This window comes from Haemorhous mexicanus, chromosome 1 (genome assembly GCF_027477595.1).
Source record: "Haemorhous mexicanus isolate bHaeMex1 chromosome 1, bHaeMex1.pri, whole genome shotgun sequence".
Classification (NCBI taxonomy): Eukaryota; Metazoa; Chordata; class Aves; order Passeriformes; family Fringillidae; genus Haemorhous; species Haemorhous mexicanus.
In genome coordinates this window covers 67,553,524-67,570,757 of record NC_082341.1, presented here as the reverse complement: position 1 = coordinate 67,570,757, position 17,234 = coordinate 67,553,524, and the positions used below count along the sequence as shown (strand labels likewise).

General features: G+C 42.5%; 1 protein-coding gene across 1 annotated transcript in view; it reads right to left on the bottom strand.

The window, feature by feature from the left end:
- Window positions 1–4,819: 4,819 nt before the first annotated feature.
- The window catches only part of ADTRP (androgen dependent TFPI regulating protein), a 31,257-nt gene continuing 18,842 nt past the window's right edge, over window positions 4,820–17,234 (bottom strand). The window contains exons 4-6 of the mRNA XM_059852421.1: window positions 15,630–15,745; window positions 11,766–11,917; window positions 4,820–5,977 (exon numbers count right to left, since the gene is read on the bottom strand). Of these exons, the coding sequence (XP_059708404.1) occupies window positions 5,934–5,977; window positions 11,766–11,917; window positions 15,630–15,745 (312 nt within the window). The 3' untranslated portion in view covers window positions 4,820–5,933. The remainder of the gene's footprint in view (window positions 5,978–11,765; window positions 11,918–15,629; window positions 15,746–17,234) is intronic.

Below are 17,234 nucleotides of genomic sequence, written 5' to 3'. Positions count from 1 at the left end.
ATAACTCTTTTTTTTGTTCCCGTGCCTCAATGCTTACGTTTTGAATTCAATACAGACCAGACTGCCCATAAGCTACAGGCAATATTTATATATGTATATTATATATATATATATCTGTGGGTCTGTGACCCCCCCCTATGATTTCCAGATATTTCTTCTTCAGATAATGTATTTCTCCAGGCAGAAATGGTAGCCATTTTATATTCCCTCCCAATTCTTCATTCAAAGTGATTCTTTCCAAAATCAGAGCTGCATAAAAGAATCATTTAGGTGCAATTGCACAGCTACCAAACTCATGAATTATATGCAAGTTGTAGTGATATGAATACTCAAATATTTCTGGTTTCACTTCTGCAACAACACAAAAACAGCTGCATAACTAAACACTTCACTATCATTTAATATAAACTCTTTCTCATAATGCTTTTCTCTCTTCCACCCCCCACAATTTTTTTATTTCTACTCCACCCATTTCCAATGTTCCTACAAGCTTTTCCAATTGTTCTGCTCCTTTCGGATTTATTTGTACTGTACACCATCCGTAAAGGCATCTCTGGAACTTTTAAGTAGTTTTGCAAAGACAACAGTGGGAAGGCAGTTGCACATCATATTATTTTTGGCTAGACCCTTCAGGAACAATGGCTATTGTTTGGCAAGCTAGCAACAAGGAGGCTGCATTAGTGATATAAGGCTTTAGAGCCTGGGGGTGGTTCCACAAATGATTGTGAGGCATTTTGGAGTATGTGTGATTCAAAAACATTTGGCAACATCTGTTTTTTAAAACAGAAAAAAAAAAAAAAAAAGGGAGAGGGTTGGTAAAGAGGGGAAAAAATGAAAAAAGTGCAAAACATCCACAAAACCGAACCTATGGATAAAAACAATGTGCTCTCCTAACTTTCGGGGTTTTTCTTCTCACACATAATTGTCACATGCGTTGATCAAAATGACATTCTATTTGTTCTCCCTCTTCCTGCGATTTTGACTTAATAAGGTGGTGTTGGCTGACTGCGAGGCGCCGCAGTGGGACGCCGCGGGGATTTGCTTTGGCCTGGGGCTGCTTTGGGCTCGCAGATGTGCGAGTGCAAGAACGCCAGGGCCAAAGGGCTGCCCCCGTGCTCCAGAGGTGAACGCTGCTGCATCCCTGAGAACCCACCAGGCGTGTCCTGATGGAATTATTCACGAACGCTGAGGCCGCTGCACCCCTGAAACGCTGGAGTCGCCCACCCATGGGCGATGCAAGGAGCTGCTATGGGGAGGACGCGGCTCTTTCCGCGGTGGGAAAAGGCCCTTCCCGGCGGTGGGCCCGGCGGAGCTGTCCCGGGAATCGCCCCGGGATCTCGGCTCCCGCCCGTGCCCCTCAGGGCTGCGGGGCGGGCCGCCGCCAGGGGGCGCTGTGGCACCTCGGGATCGGGGCCGCACTCCCGCCCTGCCGCGCTTCCCTCCGGGAATTGCCCCTCACGGAGCGGCCGCAGCGCTGGCACCTCCGGCGGAGCGGGGCTGCTGGGCTCTGCCGCGCTGGTTCTGGCGCTGGGGAGCCCGGTGGCAGCGGTGCTGCCGCTTCTGTGCTGAGTGCGGCGGGTGCTCGCAGCGGTGAGGCCGCGGCTCCGGCGCTGTGTCCGCTTCTGGGCACCGCGCTGCAGCAGGGACATGGGCGGCTGGAGGCGCTGGAGCTGGCTGCCCACAGGAGTCGTGGAACCGCCGTCCCTGGAGGTGCTGAAAAGACGCGTGGATGTGGCATTTTGGGACATGGTTTCGTGGTGGACTTGGCAGTGCTGGGTTAATGTTTGAATTCGATGATCTTAGAGGTCTTTTCCGGCCGTAATACCTCTATGGTTGAAAGTGTGGTTCTTCCCTGTTTGAAGCACACTTCCACAGTTGTGCTTCTCTCTGTCCGCAGCTAGAAAAGCCTGATGGGAAGAAATGCTTAACCATGGAGCCCCTGTTATACACGTGTCTTCATTTCCCACTTGAGCACTGATGCTTTTGCACACTCACTGGGGGTTTCCCCACCAAAAACTTGAACTAACATCTCAAAAAGCAGTCTTGTGTTGGTATATATTGGTTTCTTTCTCCTCTGCCTAAGGAACCTAGTCCATACCAACAGTAAAACCATATTGTCCTGCATACTTGGAGGAGGTAATTCTGCTTGTCTAAGGTGTAAAATAAAGCATTATTCTCTTATAGTATGCCGTTCTCCAGGTACTGAGGGAAATTTCCCTCTCAAGGTGAAAGGAACTTGAAGCTTTGCTTAAAGCTTCATAAACATGGCAGGCAGCTTTATGTTTATGTTTTGAGAGCATTTGATAGAAAGTGACATTTGAAACACCAAGTATTACCATTAAATTTTATAGCTCAGAACTATTATTGGACCACATCCTAGAGGTTTAACTCAAACCCTTGTTTTTAGACTCACCATATCTGAAATCTAAACTGAGGGGTAGTGACATCAAACACTAAAGGAATTTGGTTTGTTTTTCAGGAACATGGAACTTCTACAGTGTAGGGTCTCTGGAGACCGCAAAAGGCAAAAATTCTGCTTTAGGGCTTTTAACCACTTGTTCTGAGGTCTGGCCTATTGTAATTGTATTTGGTTTTTACCTGATGCTTCTTTCCAATTTGTTAATTCAAGAACAGTTTTTAGCTGTAAAGCAGGAGCTTTAGTTCAAGAGCAGTTCTTGATATTGGGTTATTTAAATTAATCCCTACTGCTGATAGCCTCTTCCTCTGAGGTAAGAGGTTAGTACAGATAATCAGCAAGATTAAATACTAGCAAAAATTATTATGAACCCATTTATGACTTTTTGGGCAATGATTTTTTTCCAATATTTACTGAATAACTTGCCTGGGAAGTAGGTCTTAGTTTGGCTCTCACAGCTGATTCTAAGCCGTCCCTTACCCATACCCCTGAGACTCTGGTTAATTTTGTGGCACAAAATATTTAATTATGTGCTCTGCCAAGTGAATACAAGGTCTCAAATTGAATTTCAGCATCCCTGGGCAACTATTTTAGACACTTTGGTAGAATGTAAATGCATATTTTCTGCATGCCAGATCCTGGCTCCATATCCATCAAAGTAAATCCTCAGTAGTTCCACTGAAGACTTGGAACAATCTTAAATTATGTTGTTGAGGTCACATTGTGACCCTGAAGCTCTGGCAGAGACCCAAACCAAGAAATTTGTGTGGGAATCTGGGGAGGGAATAAATTAGCACTTGCCTATGCTTTTTGTGGAAGTAAACTGTTACAAAGGTGTGAGTTAAGATGAAAGCTCCTCATGGTGGTGGATATTGCTTTCCAGCTGTTTCAGCTGGAAACAGCTCTGTCTGTGTGTGTGTGTGTGTGTGTGTGTGTGTGTGTGTGTGTGTGTGTCTATGGGATGGGTCCTTATTTTCTGATGGTCCTCTGTCTCAAATAAAAACCAGTTTTGCATTTCCATCCCCCCACTGTCCTTTCCCCCTCACCCCCTCTAAACAAATATTGCTTAATCTTATAAAACGAAAGTCCAGGGGTAGGTTCTAGTCTGGGTGTTTTTTTTTCCTCTGATGAATTTAATCCCTCATTTTCTCTCTCTCTGCCAAATGCAAGTGGCAGGTCTAAACAGTATTAGGTAATTGTGGTTGTCATGCTGCAGATTGCACTGTGGAAAAAATTAATTGCTGTTTTTTCGCCCAGGGGTTTGAGCCGTGGTCCCTTCGTCTGCCTGGGACAGCATCGTTTCCCTGCCCGTTGGGGCTGCATTCCGTGGAGCAGCATGAAAGGGCTCCTGTGCAGCTGCTCTGGGCGAGTGGGCGGGCACCTCCTTCAGTAATAACAGCTAATTTATACAGCCGTGCACACTGACGGCTATAAATAAACAGTTCTGACTGGCTTCGCATACTTAAAATGAAATGGGAGAGACTGATGGACTGGAAAGAGAAATTGGGTGTAAATGTCATCAAGGCCAGATCCTTACACAGGGTGTCTCAGCAAAGCCTTTTGAAAAATCAGAGGGAAAATGTTGTTTTGTGAGCAATGACACATTTTCATCCATTCAGAGCTTTGTGGATATGAGAGAAAAGAAACAAAGCAAATCCAAGATCCCAGCAGTAGTATTTTGGGGACAGGCATTCCTCATTGCTTTCCCAAAGTGCATGACTAGAATCCAGCTTCTCTCCATACAGGATGTAGCAGAGAGAAGTGTCTCTTATGAGCCCTTTATAATAAACAATAAATAAATAAATAAGCAATCTTCCCTGTGATTCTCCCCAAAGCCCTGTAGTCCAGCAGCTCAGTCACCACATCAGATCCCAAATGTACCACTGGTGTGAACAGGAGCTGAGAGGTGAGGTCTGTCATTTGGCTTCTCTGGGTGAAAGTTGAAAGACCTATCCCACCGTGCTGGGGCCCAGGCTTCGTATTGAGTTTCTGACAATTAAACTCTTTGTACTGGTGTATCAGTACAAAATAAAAGAATTTAAAAAGAAGAGAAGTAGAGACAAAAACACCCAACAAACCTGTACAGACAGTTCCCATAACTTTCTCTTCTTCCCTAATTCCCTCCATATTTTTTCTTCTGATTGTCTCTCCAATATATTTCCTTTGACCAGCATCTTTCAGCTTCAACAAAAAAGGAGGGAGGAGTGTGTTTGTGCGTGGGCATGTGTAATTGCTTGCATTCCCCTCGCAAAGTTAGCTGGAGCGAGTTATCTAGATAGGCTGGGAATTACTGAATGCATGCATGTCACTCATTGAGTTCACTTAGTTTACAGCCTAGGCCTAGCACGTTAACTTCCCAGATTAGAATTTTTATCAGGTGCTTAACACATGAGAAGAACAATCTTATGTATACACATTATCTTTTTATTGCTCACAGGCAGCTTACAATGTGTTTTGTTTTTACTGAGCTCCAGCGGCATTTGAAAGGTGAAAATAACACCCTGGTGAACGGTGTGCACAGTAGCTCTAAGCGAGGGTTTTGGCAATGAGGATGGATTTAGACATTTAAGTACTGCAACTAGTTTCAAATCCTCTTTGAATGCAGGAATAATAAGAGAGATTTTTCTTTTTCACATTGACCGTTAAGGAACACTTGTGCTACTCTCGGTTTTGCATGTTTATTGGAGTTTGCAAAGCAGATCTCCAGTGTTTGGATGTTAACAAAATGTTGAGGCTAATAACAGAAATCAACTATATTGAGGAAAATTAGTAAACATGTGAATGGAGTGTAATTATATGGCAGGCAGCTTTATGTTAAACAGTGCTTTAAATTAACATGCTTTCTGTCAAAGCAATCATACAGTCAGTATAATTAGGTTACTTTTGCTGCGAGATTAACCGAAACCAAGAAAAAGGAAGAAACTGTTGCCTTCAGATTTCCTGTTAAAATGGAGGGGAGATATTAAGCATAATATAAGCATATTAATATTACAGAAAGTTTCTCGTTAGAAGAACTCGGCTTCTTGGTGAACTTTCTGAGCAGACATTTCTAATTACAGTGCTTGTTAGCCCAATTTGTTATCTAGCTAGCTTGGAAGTCGCAGCACTGTTAAAATTATCTCTCCTCTTAATTTTTTCCAGACTTGATGAAGGGCAATCCAAACAAGAGCTGGCTTGCATTCACAGGTCTTTTACAGAGTGGTGTGAGGCTCATGAGGGAGTGCATTTACCAGTGACAACTTTTAACCATGGACACATCCTCACGTACGTTGTGCAAGAGATGAGAAATCTGTGTAAACAGATGAACACAATTTTCTTATTCATAGCAGTCGCAGAGTTATCATGAAAGAGGCAAACATTTCATATTCTCCACCAGTTTTCCATATGTCTGATGTCATAATGGTTTCACCAGAAGCTGCAATGCATCAGAGAAAGGATTTATCACAGCTATGTTTATTTTCCTCTACTTCGTGGCTTCAGCATTCATGGAGAGATTGCTTGGCTTCAAGAGGAGGATTCACTTGCCTTTCCACTTGTGGTCCAGTATTACTATTGAATCTCCTGTTTGGAGACAGAGGAGAAGACATTATTGGGATCTGAGGGGGAAGGCACAACAGAGAAGTCCTTTCACACAATCAGGGATGAGGAGGATGTGAAACTGGCCCCAGCCTCCCAACATCCGTGGGGAACTCTACCCATCTGGGAGTGGGAGTGAACTGCAAGTGCATGTCTTGGACCAGCTGCTAATGCTAAAGTGCTGCAGAAGTCAAATGAGCCTGGGCTGTCCCCAGCAAGTAACAGATTACTCAACGACTGAAGAATTATTTGAAATCTGCCATGGGCCACACCCATTGAGAATAATTGTGCTTTGCCAGTGGGAGAAACTATCTGCCACCACGCAAACCTAGCTTGTTGTAAGAGCATGTGAAAAGCTGGAGGATCCTCACATGGCTGGTCAGGACAGCACAGGACCTACTGAAATCCCACAGCTTTCTGAAGCACCAGTTATTGTGCTGCTCTGGGGCACCCAGTGTGGCAATAATCAACTGTTTATGGGTACCTTTTCTAATACACTGTCTCAGCCTCTCTTCTTCCCCTCCGATGATCATTCACGCATAGGAAACTCTCCTTTAAATGGTCTTTCCTTGTCCATGGACCTCAGAGGCTCTGAAACACTAATTGCTGTATTGTCTTGGTGTGTACTGACCAAATTTATATTTATGGCTAAGGGAAAAAAATCCAAACCACAAAGAAAAAAAAATAGCCTGGCAGGCCAGGACCAGTGTGTTAACCAGGGCTTCTTAATGTTTGGCCTCCACTGATGAATGCATAAGCTCCGGTTTGTGAGAGGTTCCAATCCAGTCTGCCTCCACTGGATCGCCAGATAGACTTATCACCAAAAATAAGACCTGTGACAAATAGTGCAGGTTTCCTTTACACAGTCAGTCATCTCTGCCTGAGGGATAAACTGCAGCTTTGGGGAGTGACAAATATGAAGGACATAAATGGGCCATCACAGGTTTGTGGTACAACTAGGACGAATGGATGAGTCAAAAGTAAATACTCATATTTAGTTTCCAAACTCTGGGATTTAAATTCTGTAAAATCTGAGTTCCATTAATCATTGGCAAGATAGGGAAATTATGGATATAAACATCATTTGGTCACTGAAAGGAATAGATAGACTCTGGACTCTTATTCTTTGCATGATACAACAAATCCTCTGGAAAGGAATCTCAGATTAAAAATCCCTCCTGGATACTGTAATAACAAAGGGTAGAACCTGTGTCTGGAGTACTAACTATGTGCAGAACATCAGCATTTTAACTTTCATACAAAACCTGCTGTTGATAAGCCTGTACCAGTACAATGGTGGCACAGCTTCATGCCCCACACAGTTGCCCTTTGCATTCCTTTATTTGCCATTTGGGTTTCTGCAATCTCAACAGCTGCTCGGAATAATGACAGCATCAAGGATTCAATCTTATTATAGTATTGCTTTGTATTGCACAGATTTGTGAGCTGTCACATAGGCTGGATTTCCCAAGGCTACAGGGTATTAAGGGAGCTTGGTTTCAAAAGCCCATAAATACAAAAATAAAACTCAGGGAAAATAATCAGTTGTGAAAACATGTTATATGATTCTGGAAAATGCGTTGAATGCAAAAGTACTCCAAAATAAAAAGGAGGAAAAACAGGCTAAAGAGAAGATTGTTGTTTAACTTTCTTTTAGCCTTAGGTAAATAGGTTTCAGCAATGTCTTCCCAAGATATTTAAGAGCTCATAGAAGATCTGGAAGAGTGCATCCATCTCTGCACTGAGCATAAGAAAGGTATTCCACCATAAGTTTTCTCCTTTTCCTCAAAGCAATGGCTCTTATTCCTGTTGAGCTGCATTTCCCCTTGCAGTATAATATCTTTAATTTTTGTTTTTCCCCTGACAGTGTTCCTCAGCCAGCTGCTGGCCAAAGATTTCTCTTCTGGTGGACAGCAACCTTCTAGGTGGGTCTCTTGGAGTTGCTGCCCACTCCAACAATCAGCTTCCATTCCTCCCCTGTTTCTCTCCCAAAGGACAGTTCCACCATGTGGTGGTAAGCATTTCTCTGGGAGAGGCCTTGAGCCCACAAAATCTTGCCAATAGAGGCAAAAGTGTCGGGAGGCTTTTCAATCACTGGTGGAGCAAGTAGCTATAGCTCCTCTCCAGCTGCATTTCAGAGTATTGAAATGAAGCAGCCGATGAATGTTAATTTGGGGTTTTTTCAGATGTGTTAGATGGAAGATAAATGAATGTGCTCCATCTTTAAATGTGAGTTCTAGATAAGAGACCTCACTTGAAAGGTTGCTCTGTCTCATGTGGAGAACTTTGATCCAAATTTCTCCCAAGGATCTGATTGACCCAACAAGAGCAAACCCCAAGCAAGCACTGCTTTGCTTTATTTTTGGGGATTCTAGTTTGACTGGTCAAAGAAACATGAGATCAGTTGCCTGTGTGATGCTTTCCATCCATCAGGAAGGGGAGAAACTATCACACGGTTCATCTTTGGTACTCAGACCCTGCAGCCAAGTCCTTGGCTGAGGTAAATTTATGGCAGTAAAAGAATCAGCTCATTGTTTCAAATTATCCTCATTGGAGTTTCTCTATTGCTCAACATTGTCTTGTACTCTAGAAACTCTGGGATTTAAAACAAAAAGAAGTCATTACTGGTACTATTTTCTGTGCCTCTCAGGCTGTGCAGCTGGGTTGCCTTAGTTACCACCAATCCAACTGTGCAAAGGGAGGGAGAGGAGAGGCACATGAGAGATAATACATTTTTAAAACCTCCAATACTGTATGAAACAGTTTGTCTATAAATAATAAAATGAATTTAGGGTCTGGCATCCTGAAAAGGAAAAAAAAGGTTATGTTATTCTACAGCCTAGATTTTCCAGCTCTCGGAAATGATTCTGCATCTTTTCGGTCAAGCACAGGGCGTAGATTTAACACTTACTTGCTTGAAGCTGGAAGCTGCCATCTACAGACTTTGGAATAAGCTGGAACTAAATATCCCTTTAAGTGTGAAAAAGAGTAAATATTTATGTAGCTGGTTTTAGGAAAAATAATAATGTCCCAGAGTTATAAGGGAGTGTGGAAGAGCCCAAATGAAGCATGGTGTGCTGTGGAACAAGCTTCATTAGCAGCCTATGGTCTGCCACAGGATGTAAGTCCAGAAGGGAGCCAGGCTTTTCCACTCTGGTAGAGCTGTTTGTTAATCGCTTCTTGCACCTTTGAATAAACACCTCTGGGGAACCATTCTTCATTCGAGTGGGAAAGAAATAAAAAGAAGCAACAGCCTCAGATTTTTTTTCTACTGGGTAGAATCCTGGTGCCAGCAGCCCAGCCAGAGAGCTCTGCCTTGTCAGATCCCACCAGCATCAGGTCTAATTTTTTGGTGGCTTCAGGTGTTATTGCACAAGGTGTTTTCAGATGTGCTTATAGGAACCTAACAGATATCTGTATTAACCTGTAACACAAACTGCCTTTGGGGAACGAGGAAGAAGCAAAAGAGAGATCAAAAGTGCACTTGATCTTTTGAGGGAGAGAGAAGGTGGGCAGAGTGGAGAGTATGGAAAGATTAAGAGGTCTGTCCTCTACCACCACTGATTGTTTTGCTTGGGGGGTGGTGGTGGAGGGGGGGCATGTTTTTTGGTTGGTTGGTTGCTTTTATTTGTTTTCTGCGGGATCATTTCCACTGCATCCTCTGCCTTATTGTGATGGGAAGGAGAGAGAGGAAAGGGTAGGATGCAAAAAAGTACACGGAGCCATTTTTGCTGTGGGAACAAAGGTATGTTGGAATCGCATTTTCATTCAGTTTGCAGCTCTTTTTTCTCTGGCAATGTTGAACCAAAAATTTGTCTCAGTCAGGAATATATTAAAACTCTGGCACACTGTAATTTGGAATAGCTTCCCTGTGGCTATGTTTCAAGGCTTATTGGGACTTCGTTATTGATACCAGCTTAAGGAAGTCCTACTCTTCTCTTGGGTGGACACAGCTGGGATGTGGATCAGTAAGAACACTTGGCACCAACACGGGGAACTGTAACTCAAGGGGAGTGTCTTGCATGTGGATGAAAACACCATGTAATTGTTAAGGCCAGGATTTTGTGGCTCCTTTGAAAAAAAGCAGTTATGCATGGACAGGCAGACCCACCACACAGATGAGGCCTCTTGGGATCACAAGAGCACACCAGATATCAATGGAGAATATTGTGTATTGTTTATATACATACTCTGAGGTTACATTCATGCTACCACAACTGGGGTGCTTTTCTGCCTCTCTGTGTGCACAGTAAAGTTGAATTCTTGCCCAAGTTTCTTTAGTCAGCTGTTGAATATGCATCTAATTTTTGCAGTTAATTTGATCTCTGCTTGGCACAATATTTTGTCCAATCAGTTAACACATTGGAAATCAAATTATTTTTATTCTGATTATCTCCAGCTTATGCAGCAGGCATACTCTAGGCCTAAAATTACTAATATGTACTCAGTGATGAAAAAATCTGATACATAAATGTATCAAATATCTCAAATAAAGACTTATGCCATCATGTGGTGGTGGTGCAGTCTTTGATTAGCAGTAGTTACTATTTATATGTGATGCCTCTTAAACCAGAGCTAGTTCAGAAAGGCTGCAGATCTGTTTTCATTTACCAGAAATCCTCATCTCATATGATGTTTTTGCAGAATAGAATGTGGCCAAAATCTCCAAACATGGACATGTAGAGCAAGCATCTTGTTTGCAAAGGTAGCAAGCGGTGAAGCTGGTTATTCAGCACATTTGAAAGCCAATCTGCTGCTTTTAGGTAGCTGAGTACGGATGGTGAGAGACTAGCTACAGACACTCTACTTTGGCTTGACAGGCATGTGAGACTTTGCAAAATGGATCATGCATCAAATGTTCCCTGGGAACAGAGGGAGGTTGTCTTATTTATTTTCAGAGGTGTTTTTGCAGTGTTTTTTCTTTAATCAGAAAGCTAGTTTAAGAAATTGCAAATGTTCCCACATTTGTCCTTAATAAAATACACACGTTTTCCTGACAGAAACACTTTCATCCTCAAAAATTCAATGAATGAAAAAGGAGAGGAAACCAGAAAGAATAACAATGACAGAAATAATAATAGCAACAATAATAATAGTATCCCATGCCAAACCCCCAAAGGTGCTTCCTCAGTTCTCTCTTTCTTCCACTTGTTAAATATGCTTTCCTAAACTACGTTTTTTTCCCCCCTCCAACTGCCCATTATGTCCAAGGAAGCTGCTTTTCACTTTTTTTAGGTCACTACTGGTCATACCACTGCTAAAGCAGAAGGGAAAAATTCTCAACAGTTTGTAAAAGTTTCCAAAGTGCTGTTTTAGTCATGGAGCTGCTGCCACAGTGCTTTTCCTTGGATACACGAATGCATTCCTGTAAATTTGCAGTAAATGCTGCTAATCCCTAGTCTGACAAACAACATGTGATGCAGGTGTAAGAGTTTTAGCCCAAGACATGTGGCTTCTCTGGACCCTTCTTTGAGCAGGAATTCAAAATCCAGTGATTATGCTGGTAAGAAGTGCTTCTTGACCCAAATTAGAGGAAGCTGGTCCAACCTTTGTCTGGTAGGGTTGGGATCCTTGCTCCAATCTGTTCTCTATTTGTTAGCACGTGTGTGGGACACAACAATGACTATCTGACACCCTAGTGCCACCATCCCAACACCTTCCCCACTGTACTCATGCCCCCTTCCTCTTCCTGCCTGCCTGGGCAATCACAGCAGTTCATTTCAGGGGTACTTTTTTCATATGCATAGAAGTAATGAAGAAAACTTGGGCTGACCCCATATCATACGGTTGAGGAACTCTCCGAAGTTGTAGAAGGCGACGATGATGGCAAGGCTACCGGCAAAAAAGGCTGCTAGTCCAGGGGGGCTGAACAAAGCAAAGAGAGGATATACCCACTCTCCTGTTACAGAATAAATCCACAGGACCCTAGGCAAGGAAGGAGAGAATTTACCTTTGGTTAGGACCATTCAATTAGAAGAACCACTTCAAAATTTCCAGCTCCTGAGGGGCTGAGTTATCAAAACAGGCTTGATACAGAGAAAATTAGCTCGGCTGTCACTGCATCTCCTCGGCACTTGGGCTCTTGGGCTATTTGCTGTGAAGCACACTTGAGCCAGTGCTAAATTAGATGGGTTTCAGTGAAGGTTGAAATGCACACAATATTCTGCTGTCACCCTGGTGGCATTGGCTATTAACAGCAGTAAAAGCACAGTAAAATAGCAAAATGTTCAGGAACAGGGATATGCACTTGGCTATGCTAAGTGAAGCTTATTCAAATAAGATCTCACATATGTTTGCTCTTTAGATACAACAGCCTTTCAGCCCCTATCCAGATCCCTAGAGTCAGTGGAGACACAGAGCTGTTCCTCCCTGTCTCAATCCTTCTGCTGTTGACCACTGTTTTGAGGAGTGGAAAGAAGTTTTCAGGAGGTGGGAGGGCAAGGGGAATTCTCCAGCAGCTTTTCTTTTGTAAGAGAAAGAAGAGAAGAAGAATGGCTAGGTGGGAAACAGATGTGGCTGTTTCACCCTTTTGTACCAGAAGTGTTTGCAAAACATGGTTTGGAAAAGAAAGAAGATTAATATGCCTGCTTTATAGGGTTTCTTTTCTTCTAATTGTGCCCTCTCTTTCTGCCTTTTTTATTCTCTCAGAGAATATCTTGTCGTGGCTGTCACTTTGCTGGTAATATGTTTGTTGTTTATGGCTCATAAGAGTGGTTAATAGAGAATGCCTGAACTAAAGAATATAAAAGTGATCTTTTATATCTTAAGTATAGGAAAAAATGGGGTTTTTTAAATACTTTTCATGAACAAAATTATTTATATTTGTATTTATTATGTAAAGAATTTAAGAAATAGGGTAAGTCTTCATTGATTGTTACCACAATGTGCCACTTTAATAAGGACAGTACTTCCCTAAAACAAACTTGTGGGTCCAAATGGTCCTAAAAGGTTAAATTCTTCATTAAAATAAAACATATCTGAGGATTATGCCATACTTTCCACCACCAGTGCTAACATGGGAACACAATTGCAATTTTTTCTGATGTCACCCAGCCTGCTACTGAGCATCATGCTTAAAAGTGAAGTGACAAACGGGCTGCCACACTATCCTGAAACTGTGTCATGACATTGAGGAATGGGAGAATTCTAAGGAGGAAAAAAAAAGAAAGCTGAAAAGATGCTTCTTCCTTTCTCTAGTAAAAAAAGGAAGGAGTGGGGCATTAAAAGGTGGTTTTGTCTTGCCTGTAAATAAAGATTTACTATCCTCACCTGAGGGATAGAGAGGAGAAATGGAGGAGATTGATAGTCGAGCTGTCTGGACTGAGCATGGAAATATTTAAATGTAGGGACTCATTTTTATGATTCAAGATTCTTTTATCTAACAAACAGAGCTGTGAAACCTAAGTAATTTTAAAAGAAAAAATGAAAAAAAAAAGCCTGCAGGAAAGGCCCCTGAGAGGCTGAGCAGAAACACTGAAGTCCAACTGCTAAGTGGAGCCTGTGCAAATGTCAGCATGAGTTCTTCACTGCACAGGACTCCTCTTTCCATATCGTAGCTCAAAGAGTAAAACAGAGACTGACAACCACCTTTCTTTTATATAGCGAGGAACTAGATTATCTGAATGCAATTTGGCCAGCTGGTGTGTCTCATATGAAGCACTCCAACCTGTATTTTCAAACCCAAGTAAATGACTGTTCAAAGCCACAGTGACACCCTGCTCAGAGGCTGGTGTCCTGTGCGAGGTGTACCTGGCTGCTCAGTTTCTCTGCTGCCTTGGAGGGACCAGTCGCTTCTCAGCCCATTGGCACGGCAGCAATGGCAGTGATAGTCCAAGGAGAGGCTTGGAGGAAGGACTCTGCTGCTTGTGAAACATATGGTGCCCAAGTGGGGCGATTAAATCACCAGGTTGTAGCACCAACAGTAAAATATGTACGAGTGTTGAGATTTCAGTGCACAGGCCAGAAAATATTTCTGTTGGCTGAAAGCTGTTGTCTATGTTTTGCTGGGAACCACGAAGTAGAGGCAAGAAGAAACCAGGCAGGAGGTTCCTTGCTGATTTGTGACATTCTAATATCTTTTATCCACTCATGAGGGGCCTGGCACACAGGGACCACCTTCCACTCAGGACCCTGGCAACACAATGCAGCACCAACTCATAGAAGACACTTGGAGGCCTCCAATGTGTTGATGCTTGTGTTGATCTTCATTCTTTGTGTGGATTCAGGTCCTGATATGAGTCATGTCTCCCGAGGGATGAAATTGCTCAGCTGATAGGGATTTTAGGGGAAAGCAGGGCTCACATGGCTCTAAGAGCAGTCTGGTCTCAAAGACAGTAAAACCCAAATGTTGTCATAAGACAAGCAAAACAAAGCTGGCATTAAGCAATGGGGTGAATCAGAACACAGAAAAGGAATTTAGGAAGCTGTGGTCGTAATCCTATTAGGTTCTGGGGAGGATTAGAATAAATGGCTCCTAATTTGCTTATGTAATGTATCAATCAAGTCCCCTGTTTCCACAGCCATTCTGATGGGCTTCAAGTCACTCCAGTGTTTCATCTGAACAGTTTATTTTCTGTTTCAGATTTTCACTCACTGGTCTGAAGACGGTCTCTAGATGAGAGTGAGAATTGGTGAGTAGGAATGGGAAGGATGGGTTTCCTCTTAGTTCCAGTGACTTCTCAGAAGTCTTTGCATGAGGACAAGTTGCTTCCTCTTGTTGTTATAGACATGCTCTGTATTCTCCACCTTAGAGCCTGGATGTTTCCTCAGCTCTGGAAAGTTGTATAATACCCTGAAATTATACAGCCTCCTTCCTGAGTTGGGTCTCAATACAAGGCATCCTCTGAGAGCTTTGCGACGTTGGCAGAGGTCCACAGATGCCCACCCATGGGGTGGCCGTGCCTCCATATCCCAGCCCTGCAGCCAGGATGCAATGAGCAAACCCACTCCAGGGGTGCATCACACACACCTGGACAGATGGCTATGAGCTGTGGGAGGCGCTGATTAGATTTAGCTTATTCTCTCAAGATCTTTCTCCAGCAGGTTGGGGATCACCTGGTGCATTGCTGGAAATGTGGGCAGTGTCCACTGGTGGAGTGGGAGGTGGTGGTGGGCAGATGTCTCCTTGCTACCCACCAGTTTGCACCTGGCTCTGCTTATCATTTTCTGTCTCAAGTTTCTAAAACCAGCCACGTGTCCCTGCCAAACACTAAACTGAGTTTTACTCCTCTCCTGCTCCCATGACCCCCAGACCTTTCGGGATTTTCTGGTTTTGCAGCTAGCAGGACAGTGAGTGGAGGTAAATTTGATGGTACCAGTAGAAGTAAAAACTCCAGCCCAGAAGGAATTACTCAAATTATCCCTGAATTCATGACAGTTTAGTTACTTTCTTTTAAGAGGCCATACAAGAGCAGGAGACACTGTGTAAGTTCTCAAGATCTATATTGTGTTTGAAGAAACCTGCCTCGCTTACATTTGGAAATAGTTTTCATGGGTCTCAACTGAAGTTTAAATGAGTTCTCCACAGAAAATACTGCCGTACTCCTTGTGTCTGGGTGGGAACTTTCAATCTAAAGTACAGCATTTGGCCTTATTTTAAAAAGTAGATTACTTGAAAAAAAAATACTTAAATTCTTACCAACTGATATACAGAAAAGCCACAAATCCCAGTAGGATCAATCCCTTCTTCTTTGCTGGGTAACGATGTGGCAAGGCAAGGATTTCCAGGAGAGCAAATGGCAATACAGCCGTGTGCTGGGGAAAAAAGAGAGTCTGTCACTGACAGATCACAGTGCCTTGCCTTCAGTCATTGCTGATCATAAAGTTCAGGCACCTCCTCAGAGCAGAGAATTATTTAACAATACTGAGAATAATTGTATACAAATGTGCATACTTCATTTTTACAATGAAGTACCCCTAGAGTAATAAGCACAAAAATTTTCTTGTTAATAAGATATCAAAATGAGTCTTGCCTGTAGCGTGGTCTATATTTATAATAGGCAAGCTCTCCTTTTGCATTTTGTAGTACTATTTTTTTTTTTATAATTCCTATTACAGTACAAAGATATTGAGCTCTATCTTTATGTGCAGTTGAGGATGTCAGAAGAGTGCTCCTTGAATTCACTGAGAAATTGCTGAATTGCCTTCATGTTCCCTTCTAGTCATTATTGTACTTTATATAGTATCATTTATTACTTGCTCCAGTGCAATCCCAGTGTGTTGTGCTTCCCTTTGTAAATGGAAAAATGAGGTTGTAAACATACTGGAGACTTCAGTTAGCTGTAATTGAAGGTGATGAAGAAACTTCAAACAAGCTTATCTCAGAATCAGAAAGGAGTTAAATTGATGGAGAAATGTGTTTTTATTCTTTGTCCTTTTTTTTCTTGTTGAAGAGCTTGAATTGCAGTTTCAGTTTCAAGGACTTTAATGATAACTGTCTGAGCATGGAGGATTTTCAGCACTGGGCAGACAGTTTGGTGGCACTGACTCTTTTGTGGTGAGGAGCTGCCTCCAAGAGGGATGCTCCTCACCACAGGGATGCTGGGAGCACAGCAGAAAGCCTTCTGGGCTCAGATGTTAAATGGCCAATACAGGGATTCATGGGATGCTAATGCCTCAAATTTTTGACTGATTTGAAGCAATTTCAGAAAATTATTTGCCTAGGTGAAATTTCCCCACTGAAAATTTTGTACTCCCGATGCAAGCAAACAATAACTTTGAATTGCAATACCTAGGACAGATGGCTTAAACAATGATGGGGAGCAACGAAGCAAAACTAGTCAATGAAATGCATCAGGAGAAAAACTATAGTAAAAACTGTAGCTGATTAGCTGCTTAAATTCCTGGTAATTAAGTAAATAGTTTCATAGGTAGATGGGGGAGGTATGGGAGGACGGCAACAGAGAAAGACAGAGTTTTAAATAGAAAAAATGTGAAACTAAGGATTTTTTATTTTGTCTTTCTCCCTAAAGGCATAACCTGCTGGGTGTATGGTATGAAGATTTCTCTTGTCCCAAAGAAATGTTTCTAACATTTTTAATGTACACGTTTTTCAGAAACTGCGATCAGTATCTGATATGGTAATACGGTGTCAAAGTTCCATTGCCTTATATGTACGCTAGAGGATGTGAAAAATACACATTAATTTCTTCAAATGCACAGTGAGCTTTAAACAGCATGCATGTATTTAGCTATTTGTTTAAGAGATGGACATCCACTTTTGTCTGCTGCTTCCAAGTGACCA